This window comes from Nelusetta ayraudi, unplaced genomic scaffold (assembly GCF_046127955.1).
Source record: "Nelusetta ayraudi isolate G7.1 ecotype Tasmania unplaced genomic scaffold, CSIRO-AGI_Nayr_v1 ptg000130l, whole genome shotgun sequence".
Taxonomy (NCBI): Eukaryota; Metazoa; Chordata; class Actinopteri; order Tetraodontiformes; family Monacanthidae; genus Nelusetta; species Nelusetta ayraudi.
Window position 1 is genome coordinate 1,501,141 of NW_027466180.1, and position 12,897 is coordinate 1,514,037.

The following is a 12,897-nucleotide window of genomic DNA, read 5'->3' on the forward strand; positions in this document are numbered from 1 at the left end:
GATTCTAGTGATGAATCATGGCTTAAATCAGAACATCCATTCTGTCATGTACATATCAAGGTTATGTGTTTTTGTTTAAATGGACACAACTGTCATAGTTATTTATAGTCATGTCTCTATTAAAAGAAAAAAGAAAAAAAAAAGCACTATTACAGTACAGCGAAAAATTCAATTCTTCAAAAGCTTCAGCTGTGTAATACACAAAACAACAACCCAACAATTCTATTGCCCTGTCAGAAACTACCTCACACGTTTGCTGTGTGGTTAGCTAATGGGACATGGCCATTACAACTGTCAAGTTGATAATCCAACCCTGTTGTGCTGCTTTGGCAGCTGCTTAGCTCTGGAACGTCACAGGTGCAGGTGACCACGTAGAAGATGTAGTGTGATATTTTTGTATTCTTTGAATTGTTGCTTGGTTGACAAGTTCAATATGTTGTAATTGTAAAGATTTTAATTTGGAGTTTTAAATAGAATAAAAGAGTTTACTTAATAAAGATGATTCAGAGCACTTACTGGTTATCTGCCTCAGCGTCACAGAGGAGCGTGCCCTGTGCAAAGGAAACGGGTCTACTACTGGCATAGTGCCAGACAGTTTACAACTGTCAAAGACTTAATGGCCTTAGTCATAAAAATGAGGATGGTGTAAGCTGATTTCATGAAATTACCTTCCATGAATACTCTTTGCAAATAGCTTTGGCTATTCATCAAAAGTAAGCTAATAGTAATGACAATAATAATAGTAATAATTTAATGATACAACGAATTGAGAAAAGCACGTCTGCCCGCCCTCACATACACACACACACGACCCAAACACCGACACCTCAGTGATTATTTTGATTTCCAAAATCCAGTCGGCCTGTGGATTTCACAATTTCCAATTAAGAGATGTGGGCGACAAGAAGTGATGTGATGATTAATGTTCTAAATTCTTTAAATCCATTAGTCGAAAAGTTTTTCTGTTATTTGTTAATTACATTCTAATTGTTAACATGTTCAATATATATTTATTGTTATATGTGAGCATAGTGAAATTGTAAGGAGATTCAAGGCTGTCAGACTCCCCTCCATTCCTAGCTTGGTTCAGTCCAGACTTCCGGGAGGACCAAGATGGCGAAGTGACTAGGAATGTACAGAAGTTCACTTTTAGCTTGTTGGTCTCCTTCTTTCTCCTTCCTCTCTAGGTTTCGTATTTGACAACAAATGCTGGTGAGTCCTCTGTTTTTTAACACTAGTCTGTCTTATATCGTCTGAAACTTAAAGCCCGCACTGTCCCGTGAGCCTGCGTACCACTAGCTAGCCGTACCGTTGAACAGATGATTTGCCTCCTTGAATCTTGGGAAACCTGGGAGATTTTTTTTGATTTCTTAAAACATCAAACGTAATGTCACAGTTGACGTTGTGTTCCTGCGTGCAAGCTATCAAAATGACACTGACAGCGGCCCCAAGCTTCATCTATCACTGAGACTGATTATCGAATGCACAGCCAGTCTAGCATGCTAGCTAGCAGAAGCTCATATCGGGCGTCTGGATGCAAAGATGCGTTTCTCCATTTGAGTAGCCCCGTTTGTTGTTGTTGTTGTTGTTGTTTTTTTTTTAGCACTGAACTCTTAGACAAGAAAAACGTGATTATTTTTGATGTGCTTAGCCAATGTAGTGATTTCAGAGACCAAGTGTTTATGTTTCCATTTGTGTTTGATAACTTCGCCTGTGAAGTGCTTTGACACTGGCTGCTGGACACTTTGCGTAACGTGTGTTTTGATGTTGGCTTGTTTCTTCCCCCCCTCTCTCTCTCAGTGTGTCCTCTTTCTAGTGTTCTGTCATGTCCAGCTCTGCCCACCAGCACAGCTTTTCTTGTTTGAGAGCGTTCATGCAATCAGATTGACTTGTCCAAAACTCTGTCTGCTATGAAAGGTGCTTTCATTTTCCCATATTTATTCCCACATTTCAATTTTTGTGGGAAATTTTTAGTGGAAAAAGGGATGGGCAGCAGTGACAAACCTATAACACAAGGCAATCTTACCCACGTGTGCGATAATTTACTGTAACTCAAGAGCAAGATTGTTTGTGTCGCTATAATGAGATGGTGAGCTGTATTAGTTGTCTTATGTGCTTTGTCTTCACTCCTTTTACTTGAAATTTGACTTCAACCAGCATTGTAAAAACAAGATGAGTTCCATGGGGAGATTCTTTTTTCTCACAAAAATAGACAAATGACTACAAAGTACATCAAGTCACCTCGGAGGATTTCTTTTTCTTTTTTTTTTCCACAAAACATTCGTGAAACAAAACAGTGAACTTTGAGTTTGGAAGGTTAACGCTCAAAGTCCATAGATAAGCTGCAATTGATGGCTATTTTCTCATGATATTGCAGAACAGCTGTCGAAACGTCGTGCTCGTTCAAATTTTGCAGAATGCATTCCCCGTTTTTTTTCTAACTGCGGTGCTTTCCTCCTCTCGTTCTCTAGGTGTTTTTCTGGGATGTCAAATATTTGGGGCCTGAAGGGGTTCAACCCCAAAGCGCCTGCCACCCGTGCTGGCACACTACACCAACATCCTCTGGCCTCCATGCAGGAAGAACCATAAATATTTTAGCGGATATTCAGGACCTGCCTGCTCCAAAGAGAATGATCCCCTTTGCCGCTGCTTCACCTTTTGCTTTTCTCCAAGCCGATTAAATGATAGGCCTCCCTCTGGCCGTCTATCCAGTCGGGCGTCTTTATTTTTATGCTTCAGAACTGAAAGTGGGGCATAAGTAATGGATATTGCTGGCCATGGTAACCTAGTGTAAATGGCTGTTTTGCAGCGCAGTTTGGTGACAGCATCTCTTGCTCAATCTTCCACCTGCAGTCCCTCCTCTTGCTCTTTCTTCCTCCACCCCTGCGCTTCCTTAACACCCTCGCTGCCCGCTCAACAGTCCCGTCGCTTGCCTCCAACACCATGGTGGGTGCAGGCTGGGGGGTGTGGAAGCTAATGAGAGGTGTCCGCCAGCTGGAGCTTCACAGACTTATTCTGGCCCTTATCATCTTCTGCTTGCTTTCCATGGCTTTCCTCGCTTACTATGTCTCGAACAGCCCCAAAATCAAAGAGGCGCCTCCTTTGCCCTTCAGCAATTGCGGCGAGGGAGTGGGAAGCTCACCTGGATTCAGCACCGCGGAAGCCGGAGGACCAGGTGTCCAGAGGGCGCCCCTTTTCGTTCCCTCGCGCCAGGACCACCTGCGGCAGGTGAGGGCGGTGAACAATACGAGGACGCACCCGGTCATCCTGGTCTTTGTGGAGAGCATCTACTCTCAGCTCGGCCAGGACGTCGTGGCCATTTTAGAGTCCAGCCGCTTCCACTACAGGGTAGAAATCTCCCCCACCAAAGGAGACATGCCCACGTTGACGGAGAACGACCGCGGGCGCTACATCCTCATCATCTACGAAAATATTTTAAAATACGTCAATCTGGACTCATGGAATCGGGACTTGCTCGACAAGTATTGCAGCGAGTATGGAGTCGGTATCATTGGTTTCTTCAAAGCCAACGAAAACTCCCTGCTCAGTGCACAGCTGAAAGGTTTCCCCCTCTTTCTACACTCGCACCTCGGACTGAGAGACTATCATATCAACCCAGGCGCGCCGCTACTCTACATCACCAAGCCGAACCAGGTTGAGCCGGGTCTGCTGCCAGGAAATGACTGGACCATCTTTCAGTCCAACCACTCTACATATGAGCCAGTACTGTTGGCCAGCACCAGGTCGTCTGAGGCGCTCGCACACTTGGGACCGGGTCTCCCACGGGCCTACGCGACAGTGATCCAGGACCTCGGGCTTCATGATGGCATTCAAAGAGTTCTCTTTGGGAACAACTTAAACTACTGGCTTCATAAGCTTATTTTTGTTGACGCCATCGGCTATTTGACAGGGAGGAGGTTGTGTCTGTCGTTGGACCGCCACATCCTGGTCGATGTGGATGACATATTTGTTGGAAAGGAGGGAACCAGAATGACGGTGTCGGACGTAGAGGTGAGTGCGTTTTGTTATCGTTTATGCTTTTGAAGGATGTTTTGTGTACTAGTGACGTTAAAAAAAAATAGTTTTTGTTTCTTGTTTAGGCATTGTTAATTAAACGGTCGGTGTTGGATAAATGTTTTGTGGCTGCTCGCAAACTTTTGTACCTGACGGTACGTTGGTGCCGCTTTGTGGTGGTGTGAACGGCAGAAGGGTGCAATGCTGAAAACAACTGGCTAAGGGCATCCAAAAACACCCCTGTGCGACAAAACTATGTGATCATTTTGGTTGTGTGCTGTGGTGGTGGTGAAGGGGAAAACGCAACTGCAATGAAAGTTATCAGAAAGATGGCTGATATATGACACGGCTGTAGATTTATGTTGGATGTGCTCTACGATGGAGAGAACAGAAACAAGCACACGGAAAGTTATCAGACAAAACTAAACATCTTTTTGTAAAACAGATATGAAGTAGTCCATCATGTGCTTTGAAATGATTTTTGTTTGCACAACTTTAGCCTGAAGATATTACCCTTTAATCTTTAATGCTGTGTAAAAGATTCATTTGCCTGTGAAGGCACACAACAATAAGCAGCCTGGACTATATTTTCATTCTTTTTGCAGGCATTGCTCAACACTCAAAACAAGCTGAGAGCACTGGTGCCAAACTTCTCTTTCAATTTGGGTTATTCTGGAAAGTTCTATCACACAGGTAGGCAAACCTTTGCATAATACTTTTTGAATATCTGATTCCTGGAAAAATAGCCACTGTCACCGTGTTGCAACAACTCTGCCTTTTCTTACTACATGTCAGAATTGAAGTTTGTCCAAAAATAGACTGCAGAGGAAACGATTCAGCAGCTTGCACAATGTCAGAGGACTAACTTATTTAAAAATCAAAACTGATCTGCAGCAAAAACAAATTGCTCATGTCCTCCAAGGTGGGGCGTGACAGACAGTTAGAGAACCACTGCATTAAACTAAAGAGGGGTGCTTCCATGCTTACTAGTTGCAGAGCTGGCCCAAATCTTCCCTTTATAACCAAGATGTTTTTTTTTTTCCTGCCAGACAATGGTTGAAAATTGTAATTGAGATTAATCGGATGAAAAATAGGATTTTATGCTCAACCTTTCAACAATCAATCAGTTTTTTGTTTTTTTTCCCCAAACACAAAATTATATCCAAAGGATGGATGAGTGAGTTGCAGTGAGCTTCGAACATACTTGGATTTTCTATATAGAGTACACACACACACGTATATATGTATTGACCCAGGATGAAGAAGGCAAGTGTTTATGTTTTCATGACTGTGTGTTTTCAGGGACTGATGAGGAGGATCAGGGTGATGACATGCTGCTGCAACACAAGACTGACTTCTGGTGGTTTCCACACATGTGGAGCCACATGCAACCTCACCTTTTCCACAATGTCAGTGTACTGGCCGAGCAGATGAGGCTCAATAAGGCATTTGCTGAGGTAGGGAACATGAGCGTAAATAATATATATTGTAATTGCTTCATTACATAAAGTCAGTGGCAAGAGTTTTTTTTTTTTTTGAATGTTAAAATAAAATAGCCTGTGAATTATGTTTGTGCTCCAGCAGAGCCACAGTGAATGATGCCCTAGGCACAGAGTGGTGGAACTGAAATAGAACACATGCTCATTTTCTTGGCTTGCCCACTGTGTCTTTATTCATTTTACTCTAGGAGCATGGCATACCAACTGATATGGGCTATGCAGTAGCGCCACATCACTCTGGGGTGTACCCAGTTCACAACCAGCTCTATGAGGCCTGGAAGTCTGTGTGGGGGATTAAAGTGACGAGCACTGAGGAGTACCCTCACTTGAGGCCAGCGCGATACCGTCGCGGTTTCATACACAATGGGATTAAGGTCGGTCAACGGTCTGTCAAGTCTCTATTCGTATTCCTTAAAAAAAGAAAAAGGAATAAACTTTATTGTTATTGATACCTTTTGTTGTAGGTATTGCCTCGCCAGACCTGTGGGCTCTTCACCCATACAATATTCTATAACGAGTACCCTGGAGGCTCCAAGGAGCTGGACAAGAGCATTAGAGGAGGAGAACTTTTCCTCACCGTCCTCCTCAATCCCGTAAGTAAACACAGTTGGAGCTGTTGCGACCTGCCCTCGGCCTGACTGAGAGCTTTTTAGTCAGAGTTCTTGATTCTTTCAACTTCAAACTGTACAAGGGAGTTTTCCAGCTAACGTGTACGCTGCATTGTACCCTAATCCCTCCAGATCAGTATCTTCATGACCCATCTGTCCAACTATGGTAACGACCGTCTGGGACTGTACACCTTCGAGTCTCTGGTGAAGTTTGTTCAGTGTTGGACCAACCTTCGGCTGCAGACTTTGCCACCCGTGCTGCTCGCAGACAAATACTTCCAGATCTTCCCTGAAGAGAAAGACCCGCTGTGGCAGGTTTGTAAATGTACTTCATTGGTGGGACAGAACTCGGATTAGCTCTCCACAGCTCCGTGTTTACAACGGGTCATAATGCAGGCTCACTAGCTCTGCCACGCCATAGCTTGTGCAAGATGGCAGGCCTTCACATAAGGTCCATGGGCATCCCTGCTCAGACTGCTGCCCATGACTCAGCCCTGGATTAAACAGAAGAAGTCACCAACGCATGAAAAAACAGCAACAACCTCTTCTACTGTTTGTTTTTTTTTTTTTAGAACCCTTGTCATGACAAAAGACATAAAGATATCTGGTCTAAAGAAAAGACTTGTGACCGACTCCCAAAGTTCCTTGTAATAGGACCACAGAAAACAGGTAAACCACGTTCACTTTTTTTTAATATTGCCAACGTTTGTCTTTTACCATTTGGACCCTTATAATTTGAAATCTTTGCTTTTCACTAAAAGGCACCACTGCCCTTCATTCATTCCTGAGCCTTCACCCAGCCATTACCAGCTCCTTCCCAAGCCCCACCACCTTCGAAGAACTCCAGTTCTTTAGCGGAGCAAGCTATGACAATGGGATTGACTGGTAAAGACATCAAGTCATTAACAACATTCTTGTTTGAATGAAAGGTGTTCTCATTATCATTAGTATTGCCTCATTATGCTTCCGATATCTTGTGTTTTCGAATTGTCTGCAAAGAGAATCACAGTTTCACTGCAGCTGTGCAAAAGAGAATGAAAACTATGAGAGTTACAAGTTTGCTACACTCACGTGAAGAACATGCAATTTGTACAAGATTGCTGTTGGTGTAAGACATTGCAGACATGCATGTAGAAATATCTAAATATAAAAGACTGTTTTAGACTGTGTTTTGTTCTCTGAGCTGTTTGGTGAGCCGTATATTCTAAATTATTACAGTAATGCATAAAAATGAAAGCACTTGAGGTTGTCAGTTGTTTTTAGTAATTGTGCTTTGTCCGTGGTCTTCGTAGGTACATGGAATATTTCCCATTCCCTTCCAACATTAGTACAGACTTCATGTTTGAAAAGAGTGCCAACTACTTTGATTCAACATCGGCTCCAAAGAGAGCTGCTGCCCTGCTGCCTAAAGCCAAAATTCTGGCAGTGTTAATTAGCCCAACTGACAGAGCCTACTCCTGGTACCAGGTTAGAGCTTACACACACACACACACACACACACACACACACTGAACTGTCAGCACATCCAGTACTGTCTGGTAACTTAGAGGATCCTCAACATATCTTGTATTATTTGTGCACTGCAGCACCAGAGGGCGCACCAGGACCCTGCAGCCTTGAACAATACGTTCCACGCAGTAGTGACCGCGGGCCCCTCTGCTCCTCTGGAAGTACAAGAACTTCAGAGACGTTGCCTTTATCCTGGAGCTTACGCTGCTCACTTGGAGCATTGGCTGAAACATTATCAACCGAGTCAGGTAATGACGATGACGGATGTGTTTGCGTGTACAATTCTGTCTGTTGAACTTGATGGAATTCTGTGTTTCTAAGGGCTATTGTTAATCCAGTGCCACCTGTTGTTAAAAGTGGAAATGGAGATACAACCCGTGTCACTCTTTTGTGTTTGTTTCAGCTGCACATCGTGGATGGCGTCCTGCTGCGGTCGAATCCTGCCTTGGTGATGGAGGGAATTCAGAGATTTCTTGGCGTCACGCCTCCTTTTAACTACACTCAGGCTCTAATGTTTGTAACACACAAACACGGAACTATTGCAACTTTGTTTTAGTTGTTAGTCGTCAAAAGTGGATTTCACACGCCGATTGTCGCGTTGCTTCTGCAGGTATGATGACAGCAAAGGTTTCTGGTGTCAGCGGCTGGAAGGAGGTCGAGCCAAATGTCTTGGAAAGAGCAAAGGCAGGAAGTACCCGGAAATGACTTCTGAAGTAGGTCCACAATGCATCAGTGCTATAACATATTGGACTGCATTTCAAACTTTCACAGGCTTTTTTTTTCAATTGAGGTTTTTTTTTTCTGGAGACATTTTCTCAATAATAATAATAATAATAATAAAAAAACAAAAACAAAGGTGGAAGTCTTGTTGACATTTTTGTTGAAGATTGTTTTTGCATATATAAGAGGTGTATTGCATATAACGTGTGAAAAATTTTTATCCTGACTTTTTTCTTTCGTGTGTGTGTGTGTGTGTGTGTGTGTGTGTGTGTGTGTGTGTGTGTGTGTGTGTGTGTGTGTGTGTGTGTGTGTGTGTGTGTGTGTGTGTGTGTGTGTGTGTGTGTGTGTGTGTGTAGTCACGTGCATTTCTGGCAGAATATTACCACGCGCACAATTTGGAGCTGCTGCATCTGCTGAATCGGTTGGGCCAACCACTTCCATCGTGGCTTCGACAAGAGCTTCAGAATACAAGCTGGAGCTGAGCCCGTGTGTGTGTGTGTCGGGACGCCTTCGCAGATGGAAAACAAAAATGCAACTGAGGTCAGAGGAGGACGCATCTTCTCATTCACAGGACTACTTGATCTGATACAACAAGGACTATCTTGTGCAGTTCCTCTTACATGGCAAAAAGACAATTTCACATGTAAAGGTTTCTCACTATGGAACAAGGACCACAGCAGAGTTAACTTCCCATTCTTTCTGATGGCCCAAGATGAGCTCAGCTTTCGTTTCTGTGCACTGTTTGCAGTTCAACCTGAAGAAACGTGTGTTGTTGAAACGTGTAAAAGTATGAATTAAAACAGGGATATATGTACAAATGCTGTTACAAATGTAAATTTCATGTCTCCATGGGGTTGATTTTGAAAACTTTTAAAAGGAGCCGACAACGGATCAGAGGTGATCAATGAGTGGACCAAGCACTTCCCTTGCATTATAATTCTATACACAGATATTTACCTGTTTTGTCAGCAAACTCAAATGGTGCTATATCCTTTTATACTTTCGGTCTTCTCACTGTAGTGACTGAAATTTCACATTCGTTTTGACTGATACTGAGATGTAAATATTGAAACACTGGTGTGATTCAGGCCTTGTTCCACATTTCCACGAGCTGCATATTCTTCTCCCAGAATGATTGCAGTCCCGCTGTTGCAATACACACCAAACTATGGCACAGACCAAGCATTACAGAGCAGTAATATATTGTTTTTTGCAGCAACACTAATAATAACTGGCAAAAGTGTCAACCTTTTTTCTACCTGGAAGTAAATTCAAAGCAATGCTCCAATCCATGCCCAAGTTAAAAAAAAAAAGAAAAAAAAAATCTCTATATAAATATAAAAATTACAACCATTAGTTAACAAAAGGATTGGAGCTCTTTTTCCTCAATACCTTCAGGTACTCTCTATTTCGGACTGAGGGCCATCAAGAAAGTACAGTTTAATACATGTGAAAGTACTCTATGCTTGTTTGTAAATAAAAATAAAACAAATGTTAGCTTTTGTTGGAAGAATGGTTACAATGTGTTCAGAAACTGAATATTTTATAAATAAATATAATACATATATTTTGAAAAAGCTTGTATTGGGCAACATGATTCCTGCTTTGTGTAGTAAATCAATAAAGTTGACCATTTAGAAAGGGTGGTGCAGTGGTTAGCACTGTTCCCTCACAGCAAGGTTGTGGGTTGGATCTGCAGGCCTGGGGCCTTACTGTGGAGAATACGCACGCACCTGTGTAGCTGAACTTCTCAATGTACTCCAGCTTCTTGCCACAGTCCAAAAACATGCACCTGATGCAGCCAAAAACATGCAGCACGCCGATTTTTACCAGTGGCCACTCAAGGTACTGCAGCAAATAAAAAAATCCCATGGGCCCAAAAAAGCATTTTTCCCATAGACCACAATACAAAAATAAATGCCTTTAAAACGGCTGATAGGACGACTGACCTGAAATGTGATTCATATCAAATTGTAGATCTATTGTAGATTTTTCAGTTATGGTCTTTTAGTCATTTAAAAATAGAGTAACGTCCAGGCTTTGTTGCTATCTTCAGTCAGGACGTCATGCAGAAGATCAACCTTAACCACGGTATTCAGTGTCTTTGAGTATCAATACGTGACTTGCAGGTCTTAAAAAAATAACCCGACAATCACTGTTGAAATTATTTATTTACAGGGATAAAGTTTCACCGCTTCAATGTGTATTGTGACTTTGTCCTTGTGTTTTGGGTCACCTGATCCAAAAATCTTGTTTCTATACAGTCGTGATGAGGAAGCTTCTGCCACAGTCCAGAAGAGATTATTTTTGGGATGGTCACTCATCCACCAGCTGTCCATCACCACATTCGACATGTGGAATCCTGATAACAGACGACACGCCTCCAAATTTAAACCCTGAAGGCCATTTGGAGTATGCGTGACCTTCAGCCAACGGCAGCAGCCAATTGGGTGTCGGAGATAATGAAGCTCAGAATCTCTCAGCGGTCCTGCTGGCCACCACCCGAATGTTTCCGTAGACTTTTGAAGGTGGACTTCCTGTTGGAGCAGCAGATTTAAAGGGTCATTTTTTTTTTGTTGAAATGTCTCCACTCCACACGTGACATCCACCTCTGTTGTAGTGAATGGGAGGGGAACACACGTCTTACCCAAGATCAAGTTGCATATTGCCGTGCGAGCCATCTTGATGTTCTGGAAGGAGCCCAAGATGTGAACTTTCCTGTTTGAATGGAGAGTTACAACACTGTCAGGAAGAGACCATTTGTGTGTTTAACATAAAATGCACTTAATATGTCAGGTCTTCCCTAAATTGAAAAATTTCACGAAAGAATGTATTTGTTTGGCCTCATAAAAGAAAAAGGATTTCAAACTTGCATGATACCAACTAAAGCCCAGCTACAAATGTAACACATTTGGAAAGGTGCAAAAAAACAAAAGAAGGTTTCATACGTTTCTGCGAGCACAATACGAGTCTTTGTGACATTTTCGATGGTGAATTTGGTTTTTCCTCCCTTTCCAGCTATTCTTCCAATAGCTCTGGACAAGTGATCTCCTTTCAAAGGTTTCACTGCACACACAAGAGAGGAAACAAAACGGACGCCGATTAAAGATTGTATACCGAGACAATGCTGAAGGGTTCAAGACAGACTGCAAATATTTTTGTGTAGAAGAAGCATCTCACCGTCAGTGACATCAAAGGTCTCAAGAAAAAGCTCATCCAACCTGACCAAGGCCAGGGCATCCTGTAAAAGAAAAGTGAAATAGAGCAACATTAGTGTATTCGACTTATATTGGTCAATGTGTGAGTTTTGAAGTCTATTCAGTTTTTGATCTGCGACGCAGTATTGTCAGGATTTTTCCATACGACTTACTTCGACCTGGAATCCGAGTATGAAAGCTCTGACAAAATCTGCTGCTTTTGTGAGTGAGCCGATGTCTCGTGTCTCCTTGCAGGTCTAGATGAAGCGCGAGACGAAGAACTTAGTGAACAAATCTGTATTTATTGCAGAAAAATGGCGCATCCCCGTCATTCAACTCACTTTGATTTCAACGTTCCTGGTCTTGAGGTTGAATCGAACTTGGAGCTGGAGGTTTTCTACGATTGGCGTGAAAATCTTGAGCCAGTTTTCTTTCAGTGGCGTGTATCTGTGTGCTGGAACTGCCACTTTTCTCATCTCGTCAGGTCCCTGAAACACACACAAGACAATCAAATAAACGATCGGCGTCAGAATTCCAACTTTAAATGCAGAATTCCGAGTTAAAAGACGGAAGAGGCCGATACTGGTTCCACTGAAAACTCGTGGAAACGGGGGATGTGTTTCGTGGCTCTATATGGAAAAGGGTTGAGGTAAAAGGTTGATTTATAGTTTGTCAGCACAAAAAGCAACAAGTTAGCACGTGATAGTTTCTGTGACACGTAACTTTACTTTGAAGACCGGAAGTTGACACATGCTGAGGCTCGAAATGCATTAGACTAAAAACACTTATCAATCCCCACTATCACGAAGTTACACTAGTCCTAGTTAACATAGAGGGTAATGGGTGAATGGGAGACTGGTTACAGGAAATAAACAAGCTCAAGGTTCCAAAGAATAACGATAAGATAAAGCTCTTTAACTCTCAGCAACAACATGCCTTCAGCTGAAGACTGCAGTGCGCAGGCGCAATGTAGTTGAAAGGACACACGCGACCAGCCACGACAGTCAATGAGTAGAACATTTTACATAAACTGTATTTTTAACGACGTACATTAGTTAAAACTTAATTACCTTCAATTTGTCGCCCGAAATAGGTGGAAACTGTGGTCGCTTGCTGGCCACGGGCTCCTCGGTGTCCATGCCCGTTCCATCTTGTTCACGTTTTCGTTTGTGGGCCTTTTTAGATTTGACCACTGTGAACGACTCTTTGTCTGTCGAACTGTCCGTAGCAGCCTCCGCGACTTGTGTTTTGTTGTCTTCGCTGTCCATCCCTTTAGATTAATTTAAAAGCTGTGAGACGAAATCAAACCATGCAACGCGTCGACTACAGCGACAGAAGGGAGTCCTCGTG

The 12,897-nt window shown here is 42.8% G+C and overlaps 2 protein-coding genes across 2 annotated transcripts; one reads left to right on the plus strand and one right to left on the minus strand.

The window, feature by feature from the left end:
• Window positions 1-1,062: 1,062 nt before the first annotated feature.
• Window positions 1,063-9,186, plus strand: ndst2a (N-deacetylase/N-sulfotransferase (heparan glucosaminyl) 2a). Its single transcript, XM_076050873.1, has 14 exons — window positions 1,063-1,212; window positions 2,472-4,011; window positions 4,620-4,707; window positions 5,317-5,471; window positions 5,702-5,887; window positions 5,978-6,106; window positions 6,254-6,436; window positions 6,694-6,790; window positions 6,883-7,006; window positions 7,414-7,588; window positions 7,708-7,878; window positions 8,034-8,143; window positions 8,241-8,343; window positions 8,707-9,186. Exons 2-14 carry the CDS (start codon window positions 2,944-2,946, stop codon window positions 8,830-8,832), a joined length of 2,715 nt encoding a protein of 904 aa, XP_075906988.1. The 5' UTR covers window positions 1,063-1,212; window positions 2,472-2,943; the 3' UTR covers window positions 8,833-9,186.
• A 1,316-nt stretch (window positions 9,187-10,502) lies between these two features.
• Window positions 10,503-12,895, minus strand: pno1 (partner of NOB1 homolog). The gene is made up of 7 exons (XM_076050875.1): window positions 12,618-12,895; window positions 11,889-12,035; window positions 11,721-11,804; window positions 11,531-11,591; window positions 11,299-11,416; window positions 10,998-11,068; window positions 10,503-10,887 (listed from the first exon to the last, which is right to left on the minus strand). The coding sequence occupies exons 1-7, from the start codon at window positions 12,813-12,815 to the stop codon at window positions 10,820-10,822; spliced, it is 747 nt and encodes a 248-aa protein (XP_075906990.1). The 5' UTR covers window positions 12,816-12,895; the 3' UTR covers window positions 10,503-10,819.
• Between the last annotated feature and the right edge of the window lie 2 nt (window positions 12,896-12,897).